At 43.8% G+C, this 21,284-nt stretch overlaps 1 protein-coding gene across 2 annotated transcripts in view; it reads left to right on the top strand.

Moving 5' to 3' along the window:
- PINX1 (PIN2 (TERF1) interacting telomerase inhibitor 1) overlaps window positions 1-21,284 on the top strand; it is a 75,930-nt gene that overhangs the window by 17,603 nt on the left and 37,043 nt on the right. For both annotated transcript variants that reach the window (XM_010332064.3, XM_074384160.1), the window contains exons 5-6: window positions 1,002-1,094; window positions 6,988-7,064. In XM_010332064.3, the coding sequence (XP_010330366.3) occupies window positions 1,002-1,094; window positions 6,988-7,064 (170 nt within the window). The remainder of the gene's footprint in view (window positions 1-1,001; window positions 1,095-6,987; window positions 7,065-21,284) is intronic.

Genomic DNA, 21,284 nt, shown 5'->3' with positions numbered 1-21,284 from the left:
TCACGCGTCACCTCATCACCATCTCTCATCTGTTTTTAGATGGTCATTTAACCTGTCTTACCTTTATTCGCTTTTTAAAATAACTTTTTATTTTGAAATAATTACAGGCTTGTAGAAGTTCGCAAAATAGTACGAAGAGTCCTGAATACCTTTCCTCCTGCTTCTCCTGGGGGTGGCACCTTATATTGCTGTCACTTTTCAAAACCAGGAGGTGGACACTTGGTGTTACTGTTAACTGCACCACAAACCTTATCCAGTTTTCATATTTTTTTTTTTTGGTCTCCTTTCATTTGTGCATGGACATAGGGTTCTGTGCAATTTTATCACAAGTGTATATTCATGGAGCAACCATGACAGTGAAGATACAGGATTGGCTACCATGGCACAGCAACCTCATGCTTCGTGTTTGTGTTGATACCTTCATCCCTGTCCCCTGGAAACCATTCATCTGTCCTCTGTTGTTTTGTCCTGTCTAGAATGTTCTGTAAATGGAGTTGTACGGTATGTTTTGTAGATGGACCTCTTTCAGTAAGTGTCCTGGCTGTTCGTTGCAGTAGCGGCCGCCACCCCTCTTCTCAGTGGATTGGTATTCCACTGTGAGGATGGCTCAGGGGTTGCTCAGCTGTTCATTCACTCACATGTTGAGGGGCTTGGGGGCGATTTTTGATATTTTTCCATTATGAATAAGTCTAATATGCACATTCATATCTATGTTTTTGTGTGAACACAAGTTTTCATTTCTTCCTCAAGGATAGTCTAAATTTCCAGAGGGCAGCCTTGCCTGATCCGTAGTACGCAAATTAAGGAAATATTTCTAATTGTCCATAGAAGAAAACCAGAGATCCAGCAGAATGGTGCTGTTGCAGAGCAAATTAATGAGAGTTTAGTCATGAATGATGGGCTCCTACAATTTTCTTTGAGGACCATTCACTGTTAGGAGAATAAATGAGACTGGATTACAAGACTTTCATGTAATTTTTTTTTTTACATCTTTTTTAAAGACTCCTCAGACAAGAAGGAAAAGAAGTCTTTTAGCCTTGAGGAAAAGTCCAAAATCTCCAAAAACCGTGTTCACTATATGAAATTCACAAAAGGTAAGATTAAGCATTTCTTCACTTGTTGAAATCTATGTATTTGTCCGGAGCTACTTGAAGCACGCTTGCTCTTGGCCAGCAGTGACTTTACGTGTTGCGGACAGCCGGCTGAATTGTTCCGAAGCACTGCTGGAGTCTGTGCAGTGACTGGATTTCCCGAGGATCTTGTTAGACTCAGATCCAGGAGATCTGAGATGGGGCCTAGATTAGGCTTTAGACTGTCAAGCAGTCCTGTGGCTGAGCTACAATGGAATCAGGTTCTATTTGAGGAAAAAAGGACTTTCTGTGACCAGGTCAGAAAATAATTTTAATTTTTTGTCCAACATTTTTAGCTGCATGGTTTTTTTAGAGCTGAATGTTGGTGTTAAATAGCTCTTAATATGCCAGGTTAGAGAATTAGGCTCTATATTGAGATCTCCAGTGTGATAAAGCACACTCCCTGGTTGACCCTTTATTCCACATAGTTCCTCCATTTCACAAGGTAGGCATTCCGGGGTCATTGCCAAGTTGGGTAGAAATCCCGTTGAGAACTAACTGGGTGAGAATTCCTATTCTTCCATCACCACCTCCCCAGCCCCTTCCCAGTAAATGAAATCATTTTTGCATGTGGTTGTGTCCTCTGTAGCCACGAGGTGGCAGTCTTGCATTGGAAAGAAACAGTTTAAGGCAATAGAATCAACTCCCCACTTGTTTGCTGGTAGAACAGTATCATGAATTAAAAACCTGTTTATTACGTAGTATACATAAGAAGCATGGTGATGATGCTGATGCTGTCATAGCTAGTGTCTGTTGATGGTTCTTCTCTGGGAGGTTGGCTGTGTTTCTACCTCGATAACTCTTTGCTTTGGTCTCTGGTGAATGTCATGCATATCAAGGCATTGCTGAGAAGTTCTTCCCGCATAGAACCTGCCTGGATAGCAGTGGGAGCTGGAATTCCCATACTCTACACTATCGATGATGCTTGACTGGGTTTGGTTGAGGTGAGAGGCCATGCAGAGCTGAGTGGGTCGGGAATTGCGTGCAGGGTGAGGCCGGTCCTCCCTTCCCTCTCCAGCAGCCGTGGCTCTTCCGCTCCATCCCTTCTCCCTCTCAGGCAGGAACTTTCTTGGTTGTCACCTGTATGCCCTCTGACTGGGGTTCCTCTCCACCTCAGCCTGCTGCGGAACAGGAACCAGGCTTCATTGGCCCTCAGTCCTTTTGAGGAGAGGGTAAATGCTTACTTCATACCCAATCCCTGAAATAGCCCTTCTTTTTCCATTAGACTCTAGAAAAAAACTAGAGATCACAGAAAGTGCTGTTGCAGAGCAAGTTAGTAAAACTCAAAGTGACCGGTAACTTTCGGATGGTGTGGCAGCCTTTTACGCTTTCACTTTTGCGGATAGAATCTTCTAATTTTCCTTTGGTGCCAGACTGCATGCATGATTTCATCTGAAACGTTTGCCAAGGCTGGGATAAGCCTCATTAATCTGCTTTAATCTAATGGATGCTAGGAGCATCTGCTTTCTATTTCTAGTTAAGCTGTTCCTTTGCTGGGTGACCTGTCAGACCGCTCGGTTTCTTGTGCCTTCTTTTTCTGTCTTCCAGCGAGGGTTCTGTATCAATTAGCCTTGCCTGGGGGAAGCGGGGAGTCAGTATGGAGAGCAGAAAGAGTCCCGGATCTATTGTTATAGATTGCAGCAAGGAGCTCCAGTGGAGACATGAAGGACGCGCACACTGGTCCTAAGTAGAAAAAAGGAGACAAGCAAAAGTCCAGGTAGTGAAGAAAAGAAAAAAAGTTACCATCCAGCTTTGCAGCCCATGGTGCAAGCTTATTTTAAAGTCTCCTCTAAGGTGGACTATCTTAGATCACAGAAAATCTGGCTTCTGGCCATTACTCACTCAGACAAGTCGCCTACCCATTTCCCGTCTTTCAGACTCAGTTTCCTCTTTTGTAAAATGTGGACACATTTGTAAGTGACTGTTAGGTTCTCAGATAGGTTCTGGTTTATGGAACTTTGGCTTTTTCAGCATTGTATATGATGATAAGGATTTTAACCAGTGGGTGTGCTCATAATGACAGTAACTCATTCACTGAGTTGATAAGGATGATTCATGTTGTAACTCATGTATGGTCCAGGAAATCAAACAGGAAGTTAGAATTTTACATAGCTTGCTAAGAGTGAAGATAAAAATTTTACTCTAGTAAGATTATAGTAGCAAAAAGTGTTAGAAAATTTGCTACTGCCTAAATATCGGCTGTATCATTTTTATTTTGAGACAGGGTCTCACTCTGTTGCTCTGGCTGTTGCGCAGAGGTATAATCCCAGCTAACTGCTGACTTGACCTCCTGGGCTCGAGTGATCCTCCTGCCTCAGCATCCTGAAGTGCTGGGATTACAGGTGTGAGCCACTGCACCTGGTTGGTTTTATCATTTTAGTTCTATCATTTTAGTTATATTGTTTTATTCCTCTCCCTGGTCCCAAGTTAATAATTTTAACTTGAGCTAATTTATTGTATAACTTTAAAAGTCAGTTTTAGCCATACTTATTTAAAAGGCCAACTCCAGCATAGTTTGTGGGGTTTTTTTTTTTTTTTAGTTCAAAAGATGTCTGCAGATGGAGGCTATCTCTGCAGAGGGGAAAATGTCAGTCAATCCAAAGCCATTTTTGAGGTTTTCTATCTGGATGGTGAGACGTCAGGAGAGCAGCACCGCCCCCCGCCCCAGTTGTGCGGTCATTGGATGAAAGTTGTATCAACTGTGATTGCGTAGCTTTTTCCCGGGAATCTTGCAGCCTTCTTAGTCCTGTGACAGTTCGGGCTGTTTTATGTGCTTCTACACAAGGAAAGCACATGCCTAACGCACGCTGCAGGTGCTTGGCTTCCGGTCCGGAATCACAGAATTGGTATTCACAGTGCAGTCAGCCCCGCCCTCCGTTGCACACTGGGAGTGAGGAGCTTTACGTTTCCTCTTCTGATTCTTTTGATGTTTAAGTAAATATTAAATAGCACTTAGTAGGCTTTTTGAAAATTCCGACTCTTATTACTGGTTATTAGGGTCTGACCTGTGTTGCCCACACTGACTCTTTCCACTTTCCTGGTTTGCTAACGGTGCCTTTTAGTGGAGTTACCTTTACCTTCTGCCGTAGGCTGACTGCCAGTTCTGTGTGTGCAATGAAAAAAAAATAAAAATAAAAGTGAAAAAGAAGTATGTCATTGTATTTGTCCTTCTTGATTGAATAATGCAAATGAATTTTCTGAACAATTGAAGCTACCTACATAAACCCTAAGTGCTTTTGATTTTAGCAGACATTCCTTGCCCTTCGCTTCTTTACACTGGGCAACTCAACTCGACTTTTCCGTAGATTTGGTTTTTTGAGCCCCAGTTCTACCGCGGTTCTAATGCAGCTTGCTCCTTAGAGCTTGTTGGGTTATTGCTAAACTGTTCCTAAATCATCCTAGACATGATTCCTCAGTTCTCGTCTCTGTTTTTTATGGTTTTAGTTGCTTCCCGTGTGGGCTTGTTGGTATTGTAAACGGGTCTGACGGTAGCAGTCATGTTCCTCCCTTCCCAGTAGCTACTCTGACAGACTGGGAAACTGGTCATCATCATCATTAGACAAACAGCTGAAAGGATCCTAAATAGAGTACTCTTCCGTGAAAGGATCTGCTCATCCTTGCAGGGACTTTCAGTTTGACTCTCGGAGGCCTTTTTTACTGGTTCTGGAAATGTCGCAGACATTGAAGACTAGTAGATGAACCAGATCTGTTTCCTATTCAGTTTTCTCAATTGTTTTCTCTGAGTTTATCAACAGTATTTTGTATGATTTGACCATAATTCAGAACTGAAACAAAATGAGCTTTTTAAATGCTTTTTAAATTGATGGTTTTTATTCAGAAGTGGCCATAATTTTCTGGTGTTTATAAGCTTTCCATCAGGACCATTAATTAGTAACTGACTCAAAGCCACTTCCATCTTCACCATTTCATCCACCTTTCGTGTTCCTTTCCACTCGTCTCTGACTCTTTCTTCTTGTCTGTGTTCTTGTTTTCCAGATCAAATCCAGAGCAAGGCCTGTAACAGTCCTGGTTTCTACACTTACTTAAGTGAACTTTGCTAAAGGATAAACATTTCTGATACAAGAACCCATCATCAAAACTTTAGACACAGCTGCACCTTCATTGGTATAGCTTGCTGTCGCTGCCAGCCTCACAGTGTTGCCTTTGACTTTGAGATCTGTGTTGAATCTCGGTGTTCATATTTCGACGTTGTGTTTTAGAACTGTGATCTTGCATGTACTGTCTCTTCCTTAATCCCTCCAGCATTCCTTTTAGTCGAATGGCTGTCACAAAAGATCATAATTTGCATTTTCTAGAGTGTCTGTATTCCAGAGGATAGAGACAGACGGCCAATACACATTTTGAATTAAGTACAGCACCCTTTTCTGAAGTAGCAGTTTGCCACCCTGAATGTGCTTTGCACTGGCAAATGGGTTGTGCTGGCAGCAAAGCTGCGAGGACATCTCTGCACGTCCGATGACTTTGTCCACCTCTTCCCGCTACAGGTTTTCTTCCCCACTTTTCCGGTTCATTTTCTGCACAATCTGTGATGTGCTTCATCTGTTCGTAGTAGGTTTTCTGTTGGGTCTTTCTGTGTAGGGTCCTATTTATTCATAAACGAGAAGTAGGAGGGCTTAGTGTCGGGCTCAGGTAGGAAGGAGAGCAGCAGGCAGAGCCCAGGGGAGCCTGCCCTCCTGTCAGGAACAGGTCATACCGCCTGGGCCACTCCATCTGGTACTGCTGCCTAGGAAACTGGTTTTGGCACCCGGCTTTGCATTAAATTGAAGGGTGTTTTGTTTTTTTTTTAATTTCGCGGAGTCACTGAGCAATATCATATTTAAGTGCCCCGGTGATAGTCAGTGAACTAGAACTTTCTGGGTCATGACATTACTTTGCCAAGTCAGTGTGCTACAGGAAACCAAGAAGACAAGTGAGTCTGTGACGGTGGAACTTGGGCTTCCAGCGTGAAACTCACATTCCTGTGTCTGACCCAGAACCTCCCTCACCCAGAGCCTCAAGCCTTTACATGGAGTAGCTACATTTTAAAATCCATTTACTGTGGCCTTTGATAAGTGGGAATAGATTTGGCTTACTGCTCATAGAGGATTATTGAGTAGAGGTGGAAATTCCAAAGAAGTGAATTTTATATCAGTTCGTTTGTGGGTTCAAAAGGAAAGAGTTTAGTGTTTGAAATGAGAATCGTAGAGCCATTTAATTTCCTGCTCTCCTTCTGCAGCCTTTACAATATAGCGAGAGCAGTAAAGAACATTTTAAAGAGAAAAATCTGAAACCCTGTGACCCTTATACAGTATTTTTTATTCACATATATTCTTTTAAAGTTTTTATTTCTTGAGTTGATTATTAAGCTCCTTTTGTCAAATATGCTGTGTTCTCATTCATGTGCATATGTGGAGTGTGAAGCTATGTATCTAGTAGTATTTTTTAATCTGTATTTTACAGTCTTCTAAGTCAGTAGCTCGTGTTTCTGAAGCGAATGAGATCTGTTTTATAAACGGGAAACCCAGAGATGCAGGAATTGCACCTTGCGGACATCGCAGGAGTGGGGTGAGCTGTGGAACTGAGCTTTCCTTGCAGTCTCTCTGCTCTGGGTTGTTTCTGCAATTAAGAGAATGTCAAGAGTTGTGGTTCTAAAACATTTTCTTGGTTTTAAAATTCAATCAATTTAGTTTGCTAATGACAGAATTGTAATGAAAAAGTGGGTAGAAAGTCAGTAGTTACAGAATTGTTGATTTCTTTTCCAGAATTCATTTTCCTTTCAGGTGTTGCATAAATTATGTTTGTGCTCCTTCTTTTAGTGAGAATGGTCTTACTGAAAAGCATCACATTGTTTTTCTAGGGAAGGATCTATCATCTCGGAGCAAAACAGATCTTGACTGCATTTTTGGGAAAAGACAGAGTAAGAAGACTCCTGAGGTATAAAGCCATGTGCAGTTCCGTGTTCCGCTTTAATACTGTCTGATTTTCACCTGTGTCTAGGGCTGTTTATATCTATGGCTAGTACTTTTCAGACAAAGTTTCCAAAACACTTTGGAGGCTTCTTACATAGCCTAGATATGAGCCTTTTGGTAATAATAGTGGGTAGATAAGTTTTATAAGGAAACTTAAAAAAAAAAAACAACAAAAAAAAAACAGAATAATCGTCATCTGGTGTTTGGCTTTTGTTCCTTTTGTTTTGGTGTGAGGACTAGATTAAACTTGGGAAAGAATACCCCTTGCTGATATAATCAGAGGAGAAAATGTCTCTTCCGTGGCCGAAAGAGGGAGGGGTTTTGTCTGTTCTGCTCAGACTGTGTTACTCCCTTTGGAGTGGAAGAGGGAGCAAGAATGTCCCCATCATCCTCTGGAACCAGCCTATTCCATTCTAAAAGCCTTTGAGACAGTGCTGGGTCAGCACCACCTGTAAGGGGGTTAGATGGAGTATTTCCTCTATTATACAATATTATTTGCTTTACAACTGGGAGAAAAGAATGAGGTGACTAAACTACACCCTAAATGGAATAAACTCCATAATTTAGAATCCTGATTATTAAATTGGGCTGTATAATATCGCAAAGAATTTTTTGTGCCGTTCTTAAGTGTAAGAGACAGTCCTGGATATAGTTTGAGATGTATTAGGATTTTGAAATATAGATTTCTGAAAATAACAGGCTAAAAATATTTAGAACTGGCATTGTCTAAGAAAATCTGGACTATATGGTTGCAACCACTATTACTCAGCTAACCTGGTATGTTGTACTGATCTTTTATTGGTTCCTAGCCAGGGCCTTTGGTGACCATAGAACAAAAAAGAAGACTTGATTTATTCATTCCTGGCATTTTTCCAGACTGACAGCAATCTATATTTCTAGGGTGGTAGCTATTTGTTTCTTAATAGTTTTTAGAGAGTCCAGAATTACAGCGGTTAGAAGTCTTGTTTGGCAATTTCCTGTGCAGATAGGGACTCAGTTCCCGAGTCCCAGTTTAGCCCTTGTCTGCCCCTCAACCCTCAGCAGGTGGAAGCAGCAGGCTGGGAAAGGAGACCTGGCTTTGGTGCCTGCTGTCCTGTGTTGAGTCATGGGAAAGGCAGCAGTCACTAGGGCGAAGCTGCTCTAACATCAGGCCGTGCCAGCTGCTCCTTCACAAGGAGCTGCTGGAAGGAGCTTGGTAAGACAGGCTGGCTTCTGGTTATATGTCTGCCCTCAGTGCTCAGCGTGAGACCTGGACTAGGCTACTCTTCCTCTTCACCGAGGACGTGGCCTCTGGCTTATCCCAGCCTCCTCTCCAGTCACCTTCCTTGACTCTTCTCAGTCATCTCTGTGTCCTCAGGAAGAACTGGAATTCCAGTCCTGTGTCTCTTGCACTCCATCTCCTCTGCTCTGCCCAACAGCTGCCCCCACCCCACAGTCACACCCTGAGCTCCACATCCCTCCCACACTTTGAGATAACCCCCATCTCCCCAGCCCCGTGGGCTCACGTGCCTCTCACTGGCGCCTCCAGATCCCTGCACGTTGATCCTCTCTCTTCTCCCTGCCACCCACCCACCACCCCCAGCCTTTGCCCTCGTGGGCACCCTCTTCGAAAATGTAGAATTGACCAGATCAGAGAAGGAAATACAACTTGTACTTGTAGGCTTTTGTAGAACTTTAAGAGGATTTATGTGATTGTTGCAGAAAGCTCTTAGTTGTAAGAGATCAGAGGTTTCTGACCTTCTGGCAGATTACTGCTTGAGGAATTATTGGTGTCGGGTGCCTTGAGGTTTTCAACACTATTATTACTTGACTTTTTGGTGGCTGAGTCATGTTAAAGTGCGACACCCACCTGTGTCTGAGGATCTTCAGAAACAGTTCCCTGATGCTAGCCCCGGGAAAGTCTCTTCTGGTCCAGTTGGTGTGGAGATGATCGCCCTTGCTGCAGTATGGTGTTTTGTGCAAGATTTCTGGTAGTCAGTCTTCCTCTCTCTTTCCAGTTCAGTGTTTTCTACGGGTGCTGGATTTAGGCCTTACGTGTTGGTGAGGCCGTCTTTTACCAGGCTCTGCCATCGGTCTGTGGCCATGGTTCTCGACAGGGTCATTGCCCTGGCACTGCCTACTGAGCTTTAAACAAAAGGCTAATGCCAGCGTCCTGCCCAAGACCAATTACATTAAATCTTGGGTTAGGGTCCAGGTGTCTGTGTTACAAAAGGAGAAAAAAAAATTCAGTGCCTCCCCAGCTGGTCCCAGCAGTTGCTCTAGCATTCGTTTGGTAAGGAGTGAGGGTTGAGAATGCGGGGCAGCCTGCCGTGCAGCTGTACTGAGAGCTGCTGGCTTTGGGGTCGTGAGTAACCCTGAGAACAAAGCTCAAGTCCTGCCGTGGACACAGGCCTTCCTTGTGAGACTGCAGGTTCCGACTCCTGAAGCCTGGGCGGGGCCGGAGAGCCGCACATCCGCGTTGGAGGAGCTCCCGGCAGGCTGCTGCTGGCCCGCGTGCCACACTGAGGAGGTCGGGCCTAGGCAGTGTTTCCGTCAGACAGATGCCCGCCTGTGTGCAGAAAACAGAATCTATTTAAATATAATCACATTTAAGATAAGAACATCTTTCTGTAAAGCGGAATGACCTCTCAATTGATCTTTGACATCCATGTGGATTTTTATGTATTGTTTGCTTTTATTGAGGTATACCTGTACCTTCCTTGAGTAGGCTGTTGCTAAGAAACCTTACCTTTGAGTTACAACAGCCCTTATAGCCAAAGACAGGACGCCTTTGATCAGATTTGTTTGAAAATACCACCTTTTTTGCTCCCGTCCTCAGTTGGCCGTGGTATTGCTTGTTGCTGCTTCACTTGACTCGCATAGCCGCGTCGACCTGGGTTTATATTTGGCATTGCAGAGGCCAAGGTGTTGCTGGAGGTCACCTACCTCCAGAGTCCGGAAACCATGGTAGTGTGGGCCGTTAAGGTAGCAGGAGCTCTGCGTGTGCCCCAGTTAGGTGCTGACGCTGATTTGTCTTCAGCATCTGGAGTTCCAGAACCTTGGCGTTAACCACATTCTTGGCTTGGGTAACAGCACCCCTCTCGAGTTAAGCCCAGCCTGCTGATTTTAATTTCTACAGCTCCTGACTGCCGTCACAGAATTCCAGTTTTATTAAGCATCTGTGTGCCAAATCCTGTGTTGGACACTTGGGCTTATTTCATTGTCACAGCAATCCTGTCACATAGGCATCAGCATCCCTCTGTAGCAGTGAGGAAACTGAGGCACAGAGATAATTGTTAGAACGCTCCAAAATGGCACACGTGGGCTTCAAGTCTGTGTTCCTGCAATTCCGAAATCAGCCTTCTTTCTCCCTTACCACACTCCTGTAGAAGTGAATGAACTCGGTTGCATTTAACAAAAAATCTCCATCGAAGGGATTTGGTTAGGCCTTAGCAGCTTCTGTTGAGCTTCATCAGAGACACCAGTGGTTGATGCTGTAGCATAACTTTGTGGGAAAATGGTTGTCTGTTCCTGTTTTGTAGAAAATAATGGTTTAAATTTTAAAGCTTCTTTGCCTTACCTTTAGTCAGAGGTGAGCTGTTAGGGTTTGAGAAGCACGTGACCAGGTGTCCAGGCCAGCCTGGGGAATGACTTGACTTCTGTGTTGGAGCTGGAGGCTGAATTAAGAAAGAGCTTGAGGGCCGGGCGCGGTGGCTCAAGCCTGTAATCCTAGCACTTTGGGAGGCCAAGGCGGGTGGATCACGAGGTCAAGAGATCGAGACCATCCTGGTCAACATGGTGAAACCCCATCTCTACTAAAAATACAAAAAATTAGCTGGGCATGGTGGCGTGTGCCTGTAATCCCAGCTACTCAGGAGGCTGAGGCAGGAGAATTGCCTGAGCCCAGGAGGCGGAGGTTGCGGTGAGCCGAGATCGCGCCATTGCACTCCAGCCTGGGTAAGGAGAGTGAAACTCTGTCTCAAAAAAAAAAAAAAAGAAAGAAAGAGCTTGAGTGTCTGGAGCATAGATGCTGTGATATTTGTGTTTTTTTTAATCTCTCTATTGAACTGGATGATCTGAATGTATTTATATCCAAGAAACATCTGCAGCCCTTGATTAATAGCCATGAGGGTTTTTTTAAACTTTTTATTTTGAAATAAGTATAGATTAACAGGATGTTGCAAAGATAGTAGAGAGGCTCTATGCATCCGTCATCTGGTTTTCCCCAGTGGTTACATCTTCCATAACTACAGTACAGGATGAAACCAGGAACTTGCCATTGGTACCATCTGTGCATATAGCTCTGTGCCTCTTTATCACATTTGTGGATTGTGTTACCATAATTATCTCAGTGAAGATCCTGAACTATTTCATTACCACCAAGGCCTCCCTCATGCTAACCCAGTCATAGTTGCATACCCCTCCAACAGCACCCGTGACCCTGGCAGCCGAGAGAATTGTCTGCCAACAGAATTGTCTGGTGAGAGTGGAATGTTGTGTGTACATATCACATGGTCTCTCAGTTTGATGCTGAGTCTGCTCAGATCTGCATGGGTCACTACTCAGTGCTAAAGGCCAGTGGTCATTTCCATGATCTATTTCCTGCACTTAGCCATGCTCAATGTTACGTCTCTTATGAGTCTTTAGAGAACTCCTTGTAGATATCAAATTGTTTGATGTCTTTAAAGTTCACTCCAATTGATTAAGTCATTTACTTAGTAATTTCAGGAGTATATTAAACTGTGAAGTGATATTTAAGTACAAAGTGGTATCATGACAGTTTTGTTATCCGTCGTGTGTTGGTATTGGAGAGCTCATGGGATTGGCGATAGCTCATGGTACAGTCACTATAGTGAGGTTTGTGACCTCCTTTAAACTGCATGCAAAGCGTGTGGGCACACATGCAGAGCTTTCACTGGATTTTCAAAGGTGTCCTTGGTCCAAAAAGAAGCTGTAAAATCAAAGACTATGCATTTAAAAGTCTTCATTTCAAAAAAAAAATTACTTAAAATGTAAATGTTCTTTGTGAGCATAGTAGGAATGAGCTTTGTGTTGTGTAGTGTAACAAACTGTGCCAAGCCAAGAATGTGCTCTGGTAATTATTTTGAATATAATGTGTAGACGTAAAAAGAAAATTACATCAAAACGAAGCAACAAACAATCTAAGCTAACTGCAAGATTCCTAGGACATGTTTATGAAACTTAAATCATGCTTTCTATCCTTGCTGACCTTTTTGCATCTAATGAAAAAATTGCTAGCTGGGCACGGTAGCTTACACCTGTAATCCCAGCACTTTGGGAAGGCTGAGACAGAAGGATTGCCTGAGCTCAGGAGTTTGAGACCAGCCTGGGCAATGTAGTGAGACACCGCCTCTACAAAAAATTAGCCAGGCTCAGTGGCAACCACCTGTAGTCTCAGCTACTTGGGAGGCTAGAAATGGGAGAATTGCTTGAATCTGGGAGGAGCGGCATTGAGCTAGAATCACAGCACTGCACACAGAGTGAGACCCTGTCTCAAAAACACAAGAAAAGGAAGAAGAAATTGCTTCACTGTGTTTTACATGTGGACTTTTTTTATTTGTGGCATATATTGGCCAGCAAACACCTTCAAGAGAGAGGATTTGTGTTCTAACTTCTGGGTCCCCAGCATGTGACTGGCTCTAATTCTTGGCACATGGTAGAGATTCAGTCAGTTGAAGGTTCTCATACGTGTCTTTTTTTTAAAAAATGGATGTGTTACCATAAAAATCATGATTTGTATAGCATCATGGTTGATAGTTGAAATGCCTTTTCCTTTTAAAATATTCTGATCAATATGTATTTCTTCTCTGAGAGAGGAAATACTCATAATCGACATTCCATGCCAAGCACAATCTACCTGTGGATTCTTGAGAAAGGATTATGGAATAAATGTTTGCTCTTGCCATTTTGTTTTTTAAAAGAATTTTTAAAAATTAAAAAAAAAATTTTTTAAATGTTTTTAACCATCAACCCAATTCGCCGGAAACTGGCTTTCAGACCTTGCATTTCACTCTAGAATGGTTTTTCTGGCTGTTTTTTATTGCTCAGAAGATAAAGCATTCCTGTTGCTTGAAGGACTCTTCTCTGACTTTACTGGTGCTTAGTATTGCTTCAAGACACAGAAGCTGTCAGGAGGCGCTGTTTCCCCACTGAATCCAGCTATTCAGAAGTCCTCGCTTCAGTAGTGAAAGATCATCAGGAACTGCCAATTGCTCGGGAAACTTGTCGTAAACTGTTCTGTGTGGGGACGGCTGGTTGCACATTTCTGACTTCCAAGTTCTCCCTTTCCCACCATCTCCGTTTTATATTGATTGGAAGACAATAACTCTGGTTTGGAGTGCTCCTAAATTGGAGAGGTATGCACTTTCTCCAGAGACAAAGAAATGATCGAAGATAACGAATTGAGATTCCCAGGGCCCCTTGAGACCTGCGGCAGGTACTCGGGCTGGCTAGTGCCTGCCGGGCTGGTGTACGTGAGCGTGTGTCTTTTCTGATTTGGTTTGCAAGCTGAAGTTGGAGACACTGAAAAACAAATTCCATCAGTTCCTATCTGGTTGAACTTCCTGCTACTCTTTTTTTTCTCTCTCTCTCTCTCATTTTCTCCCTCCCCCACCTTCCCAGTTTCCTTCCTCTCTCCAGCTTGTTTCCGGATTGAGCCTTATCACTAGAGAAAATACTCCGAGACCGGAGTGAGGATGGAGAATGTGTTACCAGCATTCTCACTTCGTTTCTCTGAACAGTGTGCTTCTGGCATGGGCTCCTGGCAAAATAATTGTCCATATCTTCACCTCTCTAACCTGATTGAATTAGCAACCTCATGAGAGTTTCACTCTCCCAGGGTACCAAATCAATAATCATTTTCCCTGAACTCTTCTGCTGGCTTTTGCTTTTTGAAGCAAAGCATGACTTCGTCGTTTGTCTTCCTTTCTCATCTCTCTTTGTCAGTGCCCTTTCTTTCCCATTGCTTGCTGATTATCCAGTCTGAAAATGAATTCCAAGCAGACGCATGTCTTTGGCTTAGTGGAGCTCACGAGGTATTTTGGACCATTCGTTCTTCTGGCTGGATTCAATGCCTTAAGTTCCTCATGAGGAAAATCTTTGAGAAGAGTCTCTTTATTGCATTAATTTTTCAAATGCCTTTTAATTGAAGGGGGTTTCTCCTTTGTTCTGAATTTTCACACTGATACCCAGCATTTATGGTTAGGTGAGTTTCATGAGGGATTTGCAGGATGCGGACCCCCCTTCCTGTACCTGTTGCTCCGCCCACCCTCTCCCTGCTCCACATTTGGACACCAAAGTCATCTTCTAATTAAGACCCTTTTAGTTAGGGAGAAATATAAGCCCGCAGACAAGCCAGGTAATACATATACTCTTGAGTTCCAAAATTCATCTCTCCCAACAATGACGACTTCGGTAATTCTTGTTATCATTTTGTCCATTGATAACAGAATCCTGATTCAAAGTAATCTCTCTAAGCTGGGACAGTTGGCGAAAACATTTTCACTGTTTTCAGGTGGAAGTTTATGAAGGTATGTATAGTCTCACTTAGTTCTAGGAAGATCTAATTTGGTAGCAGCTAGATGAAAATTAGTTAGAAGATAGGACATGCCTCCTGACCACAAGTTTAACCTAAGCCAAATTACGTCCTGTGGCACCTGTCCTGAGCGCAGGCTGGGCTGTGCCAGGGAGGCCATGCCCACTTGCAGAAAGCAACAGACTTGTTGCTTGTGTTCCTCGAGACCGTGCTCGATGGCTAGGTGCAGACCTGGGTGTCATGTTTTAAAGGAGTATGTTTAGGGAATGGCCTTCGGGCACCATGGCATCTGGAAAGCATGTTGTGTACAGTAACAGATGGAAGACTTGGGTGTGGTTATCAGAGCATCAGGACTAAGGAAGAACTAGCACTGACCGATGAAATTCATAGAAAGGTAACAACTCAGGAAAAGGAAGCAGCATGCGTGGGCTGGCAGAGCCACTGGCCACAGTGCACGCCTCCTGGGGAGCGCCCTGTGTAGATTCTGGTACCAGGCAAGAGTCCCAACTAAATGCATCAAGTCCTTCCAGTTCTGACCTCCTCCCATTCTAGAGTAAAGACAGCACATGAAATGATCCCATTTGAAATGGTGCTGGCAGGTTTAAGCCTTGACTTGAAGTTTTATGTTTTCCACGACAGCAAAGGCAAGAACATTACTTGTATTCTTCTTGATTTGTGTATACCTAAGCAATTTTGGCTTTATCTACTTATATGCTTTATTCAGTAGATGACTATGAAAGGCTTTTGGTGTGTCCAAACAAGAGATCAAATAGACTTGAGGTAAAATAGCAAGTCATCTCTTCTAGCAAATTCAAGACTTAAAAGAGTAACTAGAAATGTTGAGTGTCAAGGCGAAGTTACCTTCACCTTGGGTGGGGTGTTCTTGTTTTATCTGTAAACTCAGTTTTCCTATCTGTAAGTCTTGCATTTTGTGTAGTAGAATGTTTGTGTAATAGATTCTGTTTTCCAAAGATGGCCTCAGCAATACCTCCTATTCCACATCCTCTTCTAGGTGGGCCCTTATGGCCTCCGCACCAAGAAGTGGAGTTGGTCCCCTTCCCTTTACCCGGGTGGGCCTGGAACTTGCTTTTAGCCAAGACAGTCTAGCAGTAGGGTGCCAGGCGACTTCTGAGGCCTCAGTGGCCGGAACACTTGCTCTCGAAGCTTTCATGTAAACAGTCAGCTGCTCCAAGCCCCAAGCTGTGAGGAGGTCCAGTGCCCAGGCACGCCCCCATGGAGAGACCTTGATCACTGAGTTACGCAGGCACCCAGAGCTTCCCTGGGGAGGGGGTGCCTGGCCAGCTCCCAGCTCTGCCTGCTCTCCCCACCTTTTGACAACAACTGCATGAGAGACCCTGAGCCAAAACTGCCCAGCCCTTCCTCGAATTGCTAACGCACAGAAATAGGGTGAACAGGGAAATAAGCCACTGAGTGTCTTCAAATGTAGGATGGTTTGTTGTGTAGGTGATTGAAATGGCTGTCTCAGGATTCACCTTCCAGTGGTTCTGTGATTATACGTTGATACCTGGTATCAAATATATATACCTGGTAAAACCATCTGAGTCAGTAGAACGAGGAAATCAGATCATCTAATGTATGTCCTATGCTGGTTTCTTCTAGAGGGCCACTTCAGGGGCACATAGAGTTGTGAAAGACACTTGAGAGTTTCATATGCCTGTGTTTGAGCCCAAGAGCAGTTTGAAGAGTGTGTGATTTGGGGAAAGTTATTTAAACTCTATGATCCCCAGCTTCTTCATTTGTAATGGGGATAATAAAAGATCCAGGGAAGGTTAAATGATAAGCCACTTAAAACTCTTAGCGAAGTGCCCAGCACATAGTAAGTGCCCAGTGCATCTTAGCTGCTGCTGCTAAGACCACTGTCATCACAGTCACCGTCAGCACTCTCGTATTTTAGGATGACAGATAATTACTTCTATGAAATACCCTTTAGAACTGAGAAAACTGTACCTATCTGGGCATAGTCACAATATTTAATATAATCAGAGTGAGTAAACAGGGTCATTGCTGAGAAGCACGTCCTTCTCAGAGTCCTCTGGAAAAGCGGCTCCTGCCTGCCGTTTTGCTATTACAGCAAGGGTAGAGGACCTCCTAACACATCAGTTGGCTTAAATAGTGTTTACGATAAGTAATGACTGTGGCAATCGTCTTCTACTACCGTGTCCTCTGCGGTTTTGGGTGGACGTACAGACATTTGGTGCTTGTTTTCCTTCACAGCAGTGAGCGCCAGCTGATGTGCTCAGTAGTTACCTTGTTGACTGCCTGCCCTCCCTCAGGAGACTGGAACCCCATGAGGGCAGGAATTTTTATGCTTCCTTGTATCTAGAACCATGCGTGGCATGGGGTGGGTTCTTGGTAAGGTTTCTGCTGAATTGAATTCATTTGTTGAAATATGCCTTAGACAATATGGGGACACAGGCAGGGAGCTGGTAACGCTCACTGAGTCTGTCAGGAGACACGGACACATAGAAGATTTGGAAACGGAGCTAGGCCTGAAGGGCGGGAGTTCTCTGGCTGAACAAACATCAAAAGGCAGAAGCAACATGAGCCATGACTCGTCTCGGTCTCAAGCACAAATGCCAGCGGGGTGCAGGAGTATGAGTACCAGTGTGAAAGTCATCTTTAAATTAGTTGAGAAGGAAGGAACCAGTGGTGTCTTGTCTGAAGTCTTCTGATACAGTTTGGAAGTGTGTCCCCTCCAAACCCCATGTTGAATTGTAATCACCAGTGTTGGAGGTGTGGCCTGGTGGGAAGTGTTTGGATTGTGGGGGCGGATCCCTCATTAGTGGCTTCATGTCCTCATAATCATCAGTGAGTTGTTGCTTAAGTTTATGTGAGATCTGGTTGTTTAAAAGAGCCTGGCACCTCCTCCTGCCATCTGGCCATGTGATGAGCTGGCACCCCCTTCTCTTTCCACCATGAGTGGAAGCTTCCTGAGGCCTCACCGGGAGGAGATGCCAGCGGCACACCTCCTAGGCAGCCTGCAGAACTGTGAGCCAAAATCAAACCACTTTTCTTTATAAATTACCCAGCCTCAAATGTTTATAGCAATGCAAAAACAGACTAACACAGCTTCCAACATTCGTAAAATTAGAATGATGAGTGGTGATGGCAATGATCAAGTGTGTAATTGCAAAGACCAGCTCATTAGACCTACCCTGCTGAGTGTGCTGTCAGTGGACATGTTGAAGATGTGCTTCTTGTGCTGGATATGGGAATATTCCCATCTGCCCTCCTCCTAAACGTCTACATCTTGGTGTTTTCAGTGTCCTCACAGCTTAGGGACAGGTTAAGAAGCTTAGAGAACTTTCAGTGCAGTGGGATATTCCTGGCTGGAGTGACTTTGCTGTGAAGAGTGCTTGAGATGGGTTACTCACAGCTCTTCTAATTCAGAGTGCAGGGAAAATCAGCCCATGAGTAAGAAGCATTACAAAGCTAGATTTTCTATTGAGCACAGCTTTTGATAAAAGGAAGAAGATCTGGATATTGACTTTTCGGGGCCTGTTCTATCAGTGGCCTGTAAATCAACAGAGGATAAATTATTGCTCTTTGGAAGCGGGAAGGCTACTCTTTGGCTGGAAGACATGTGTGCTTTTCTTTGATTTGTTTTTTCTCTTTATTGTTAGAGGCTCTCCCCTCCAGCCCCTTGGTCCTTAGGGGTTTTGTTAAGGACTGAAGAGGAACTGAAGGGAGCTCTTTTGATTTATCTTCTGTTCCTGCCTTTTGGTCACTCCACAGGGCTAAAATAGCCGAGTTGGCTTTAATGTGTTGCCATTAGAGACCAAACATTAGCTGAAATAAACCATCATACCTCACAATGAAAAATGTCCCCTGATTGGCTAATTAATCAGTCAAAGGGGAATGACATGGCTCTCGGCTTGAGGGACTCTGCTAGAGAGAAACAGGCTGTTGATAAATGGTTTTCCAACAAATTCATATATCAAGGAAACTTAGTCATTTTTTAACTACAGTTCGTGTGACTGCAATTTTTTTTTCCAACTTTTCCTTTTCTGCTACTCTTGCTGTTTAGGCTGTGTTTTCGTGTTGTTGATAGAAAAATACAGGATTTTAGCTAGGAGAAAATAAATGCTTTCTACTTATTCGTGTCAGATAGGCTGATTGGTTCTGACTATCTAGGTTTGCCAGTAGGTGAAAATCAGATCGCTTTTCCTGAGATGAAATTATCTTTTCGTGGCTTCCTTGCCAGTTAAGATCTCCAGATTCTGGTCGACATTGCCTGAGTTAAAATCCTGGTTCCATCAGCTGCTAGCACTGTGCTACTGGATGTGCTGTGTAACCTCCCTGTACCTTAATTTTCTTACCTTAAAACAGGGATAATAGTAATACCATCTATTAGGACTGTTTTTAAAATTAAATGAGATCACCTGTAAAGCATTTGAACAATGTCTCCTACAGAGAGTGTACATATCAAATGCTTATTATTTTTTAATTAAAGTAATATTTGCACACAGGTGTAAAAAAATTCAGCTCCACCCAACAGCTTTTAAAGAAAGGGCATTCTGCAGTCATGCTCCGTGCCACGCCACCTCACACGCCTCCTCCCTACAGCACTTTCAATTCTCCTGAAATTATGTGCTATTTACCTTTGTATTTTAGAATAAAAACTTGCACTCACATTTGTCAATGTCATAATTTAAAAAATTTGGACTTGTATTTTGGTAGATTGGGATCTGGGCCTTTACACCGCTCAAACTGCTGATCATATTGTATAATAATTAGTGAATTTGTTATTTGGGGTTTATGTTTTTATGGCTGTGTAAATATAATTCCCTGATAAGCCAAATAGTGTATGACAATAACATTTCCTGTAGCAATTTTTGGTTGTTTTCTGATGGGAAACAAAAGCATTCTATGTATCTGTGTGATTTTGTTTTTTTCCCCTCTAGACCAGGCGTCCCCAAACTTTTTACACAGGGGGCCAGTTCACTGTCCCTCAGACCCTTGGAGGGCCGCCACATACTGTGCTCCTCTCACTGACCACCAATGAAAGAGGTGCCCCCTCCTGAAGTGCGGCGGGGGGCCGGATAAATGGCCTCAGGGAGCCGCATGTGGCCCACGGGCCGTAGTTTGGGGACGCCTGCTCTAGACCCTCTGGTAGCCTCTTAATATAAAACTCCCAGAGCGTCAGCTGCATGAGATCATCCGTCAGCTGGATCCGTCTCCCAGGAGACTTCTCTCCTAGGACTTTCCCCTCCTGGTGCCCTCAGGACTGGTTGCTGTGTCAGCCACTTCCCTGGCCTCCTGGACTTTTCCCCATCCTTGCTCCTTTTAACTCCTCTGTCCTGATTGCCATGTCTCCTACCTCATCTTCCGCAGCTCTCTGAGAAGGGCACAGGTCCGAAAATCTCTATTTTAATACCATGGCAGATGGTCTGGGTATAGAATTCTGAGTTGAAAACCATTTTCCTTCAGCATTTTGAAGGAATCTAGTGTTAATCTACTGCAGGCGTCCCCAGACTACGACCCCCTGAGGCCATTTATCCGCCTCACTTCAGGAAGGGGCACCTCTTTCATTGGTGGTCAGTGAGAGGAGCACAGTATGTGGCGGCCCTCCAACGGTCTGAGGGACAGTGAACTGGCCCCCTGTGTAAAAAGTTTGGGGACGCCTGATCTACTATCTCTTGATAGCCGTTGTTGCAGTTCTTATTTTAGTCCTTTGCACAGACCTGTTTATCTCATTTTTAGGAGGTTCTAGAATCATAATATGCTGATTCTAAAACCTCATGGGAGTGTGAGTTGGTTGGGTGTTTTTATTCACCAAGCACTTGGTAGAACTTTCAATGTGAAGATTCATATCCTTTCATGATTTCTGGAAAATTAACTCTTTCGTAATTTTTCCTCCTGTTTCGTCAGGCAGTTAGTAGTTGGATTGACATCTTGAATGCATTGACATCGTGAATTCTTCCTCAGATTTTTCTTTTGTCTCCAATTTTTTTGTATCTTTGTTCTACTTTGGCCAATGAGGGGGGGGTTTCTTGATTTTTATTTTCTGAACTTTCTATTACAAGGTAAATTTTGTCATATTTTTAATTTTCAAGAGCTATTTCTTACTGTCTCATCATTTCTTATTTTTTAATAATATCCTGTTCTTGTCTCATGGATAGATACAATCATATGTTCCCCGGCCTCTGAGGCATTGTGTATTTCAGACTCGCAGATTGTTTCTCTGTTTCTGTCCTCTGATTTCCTCTTTTCTCTTGGTTTTGGTTTGCTCCCTTAATGATGGAGGATTTCCCCCACATAGTCCGATGATCCCTTGTCATCTGCTCTACTATAACCATTAATGAAGAGCCAGTTGGAAGCTGTTTGCAGGGGCAGTTCTTTTCAGATGGGGCTGTTTCCTCAGGGAACCCCCAGATGTCAGAGTCGGCAGGTCTTTCTGTCAGTGGGATTTGGCTTCGCTAGGGAGGCCCTCTTGCTGGGGCCATGGACCTGGGTTCTGATGGACAAGTCGGGGGTCCTCCTACATGTCCTGGCCTCCCTCCTGCCAGGAGCGCCTCCTCTGCCTTTCAGCTGCATCCCAGGTCCTGCTGGCAGAGCTTCTGGGGGTCTGTTTTCTCAGGGGTTATACCTTCTTCTGCCTCACACGTTTCTCCTGTAGAGGAGATAATT

Source organism: Saimiri boliviensis, chromosome 13 (genome assembly GCF_048565385.1).
Source record: "Saimiri boliviensis isolate mSaiBol1 chromosome 13, mSaiBol1.pri, whole genome shotgun sequence".
Lineage (NCBI taxonomy): Eukaryota > Metazoa > Chordata > Mammalia > Primates > Cebidae > Saimiri > Saimiri boliviensis.
The sequence above is the reverse complement of the archived record's forward strand: the minus strand, read 5'-3'. Positions and strand labels throughout refer to the sequence as shown.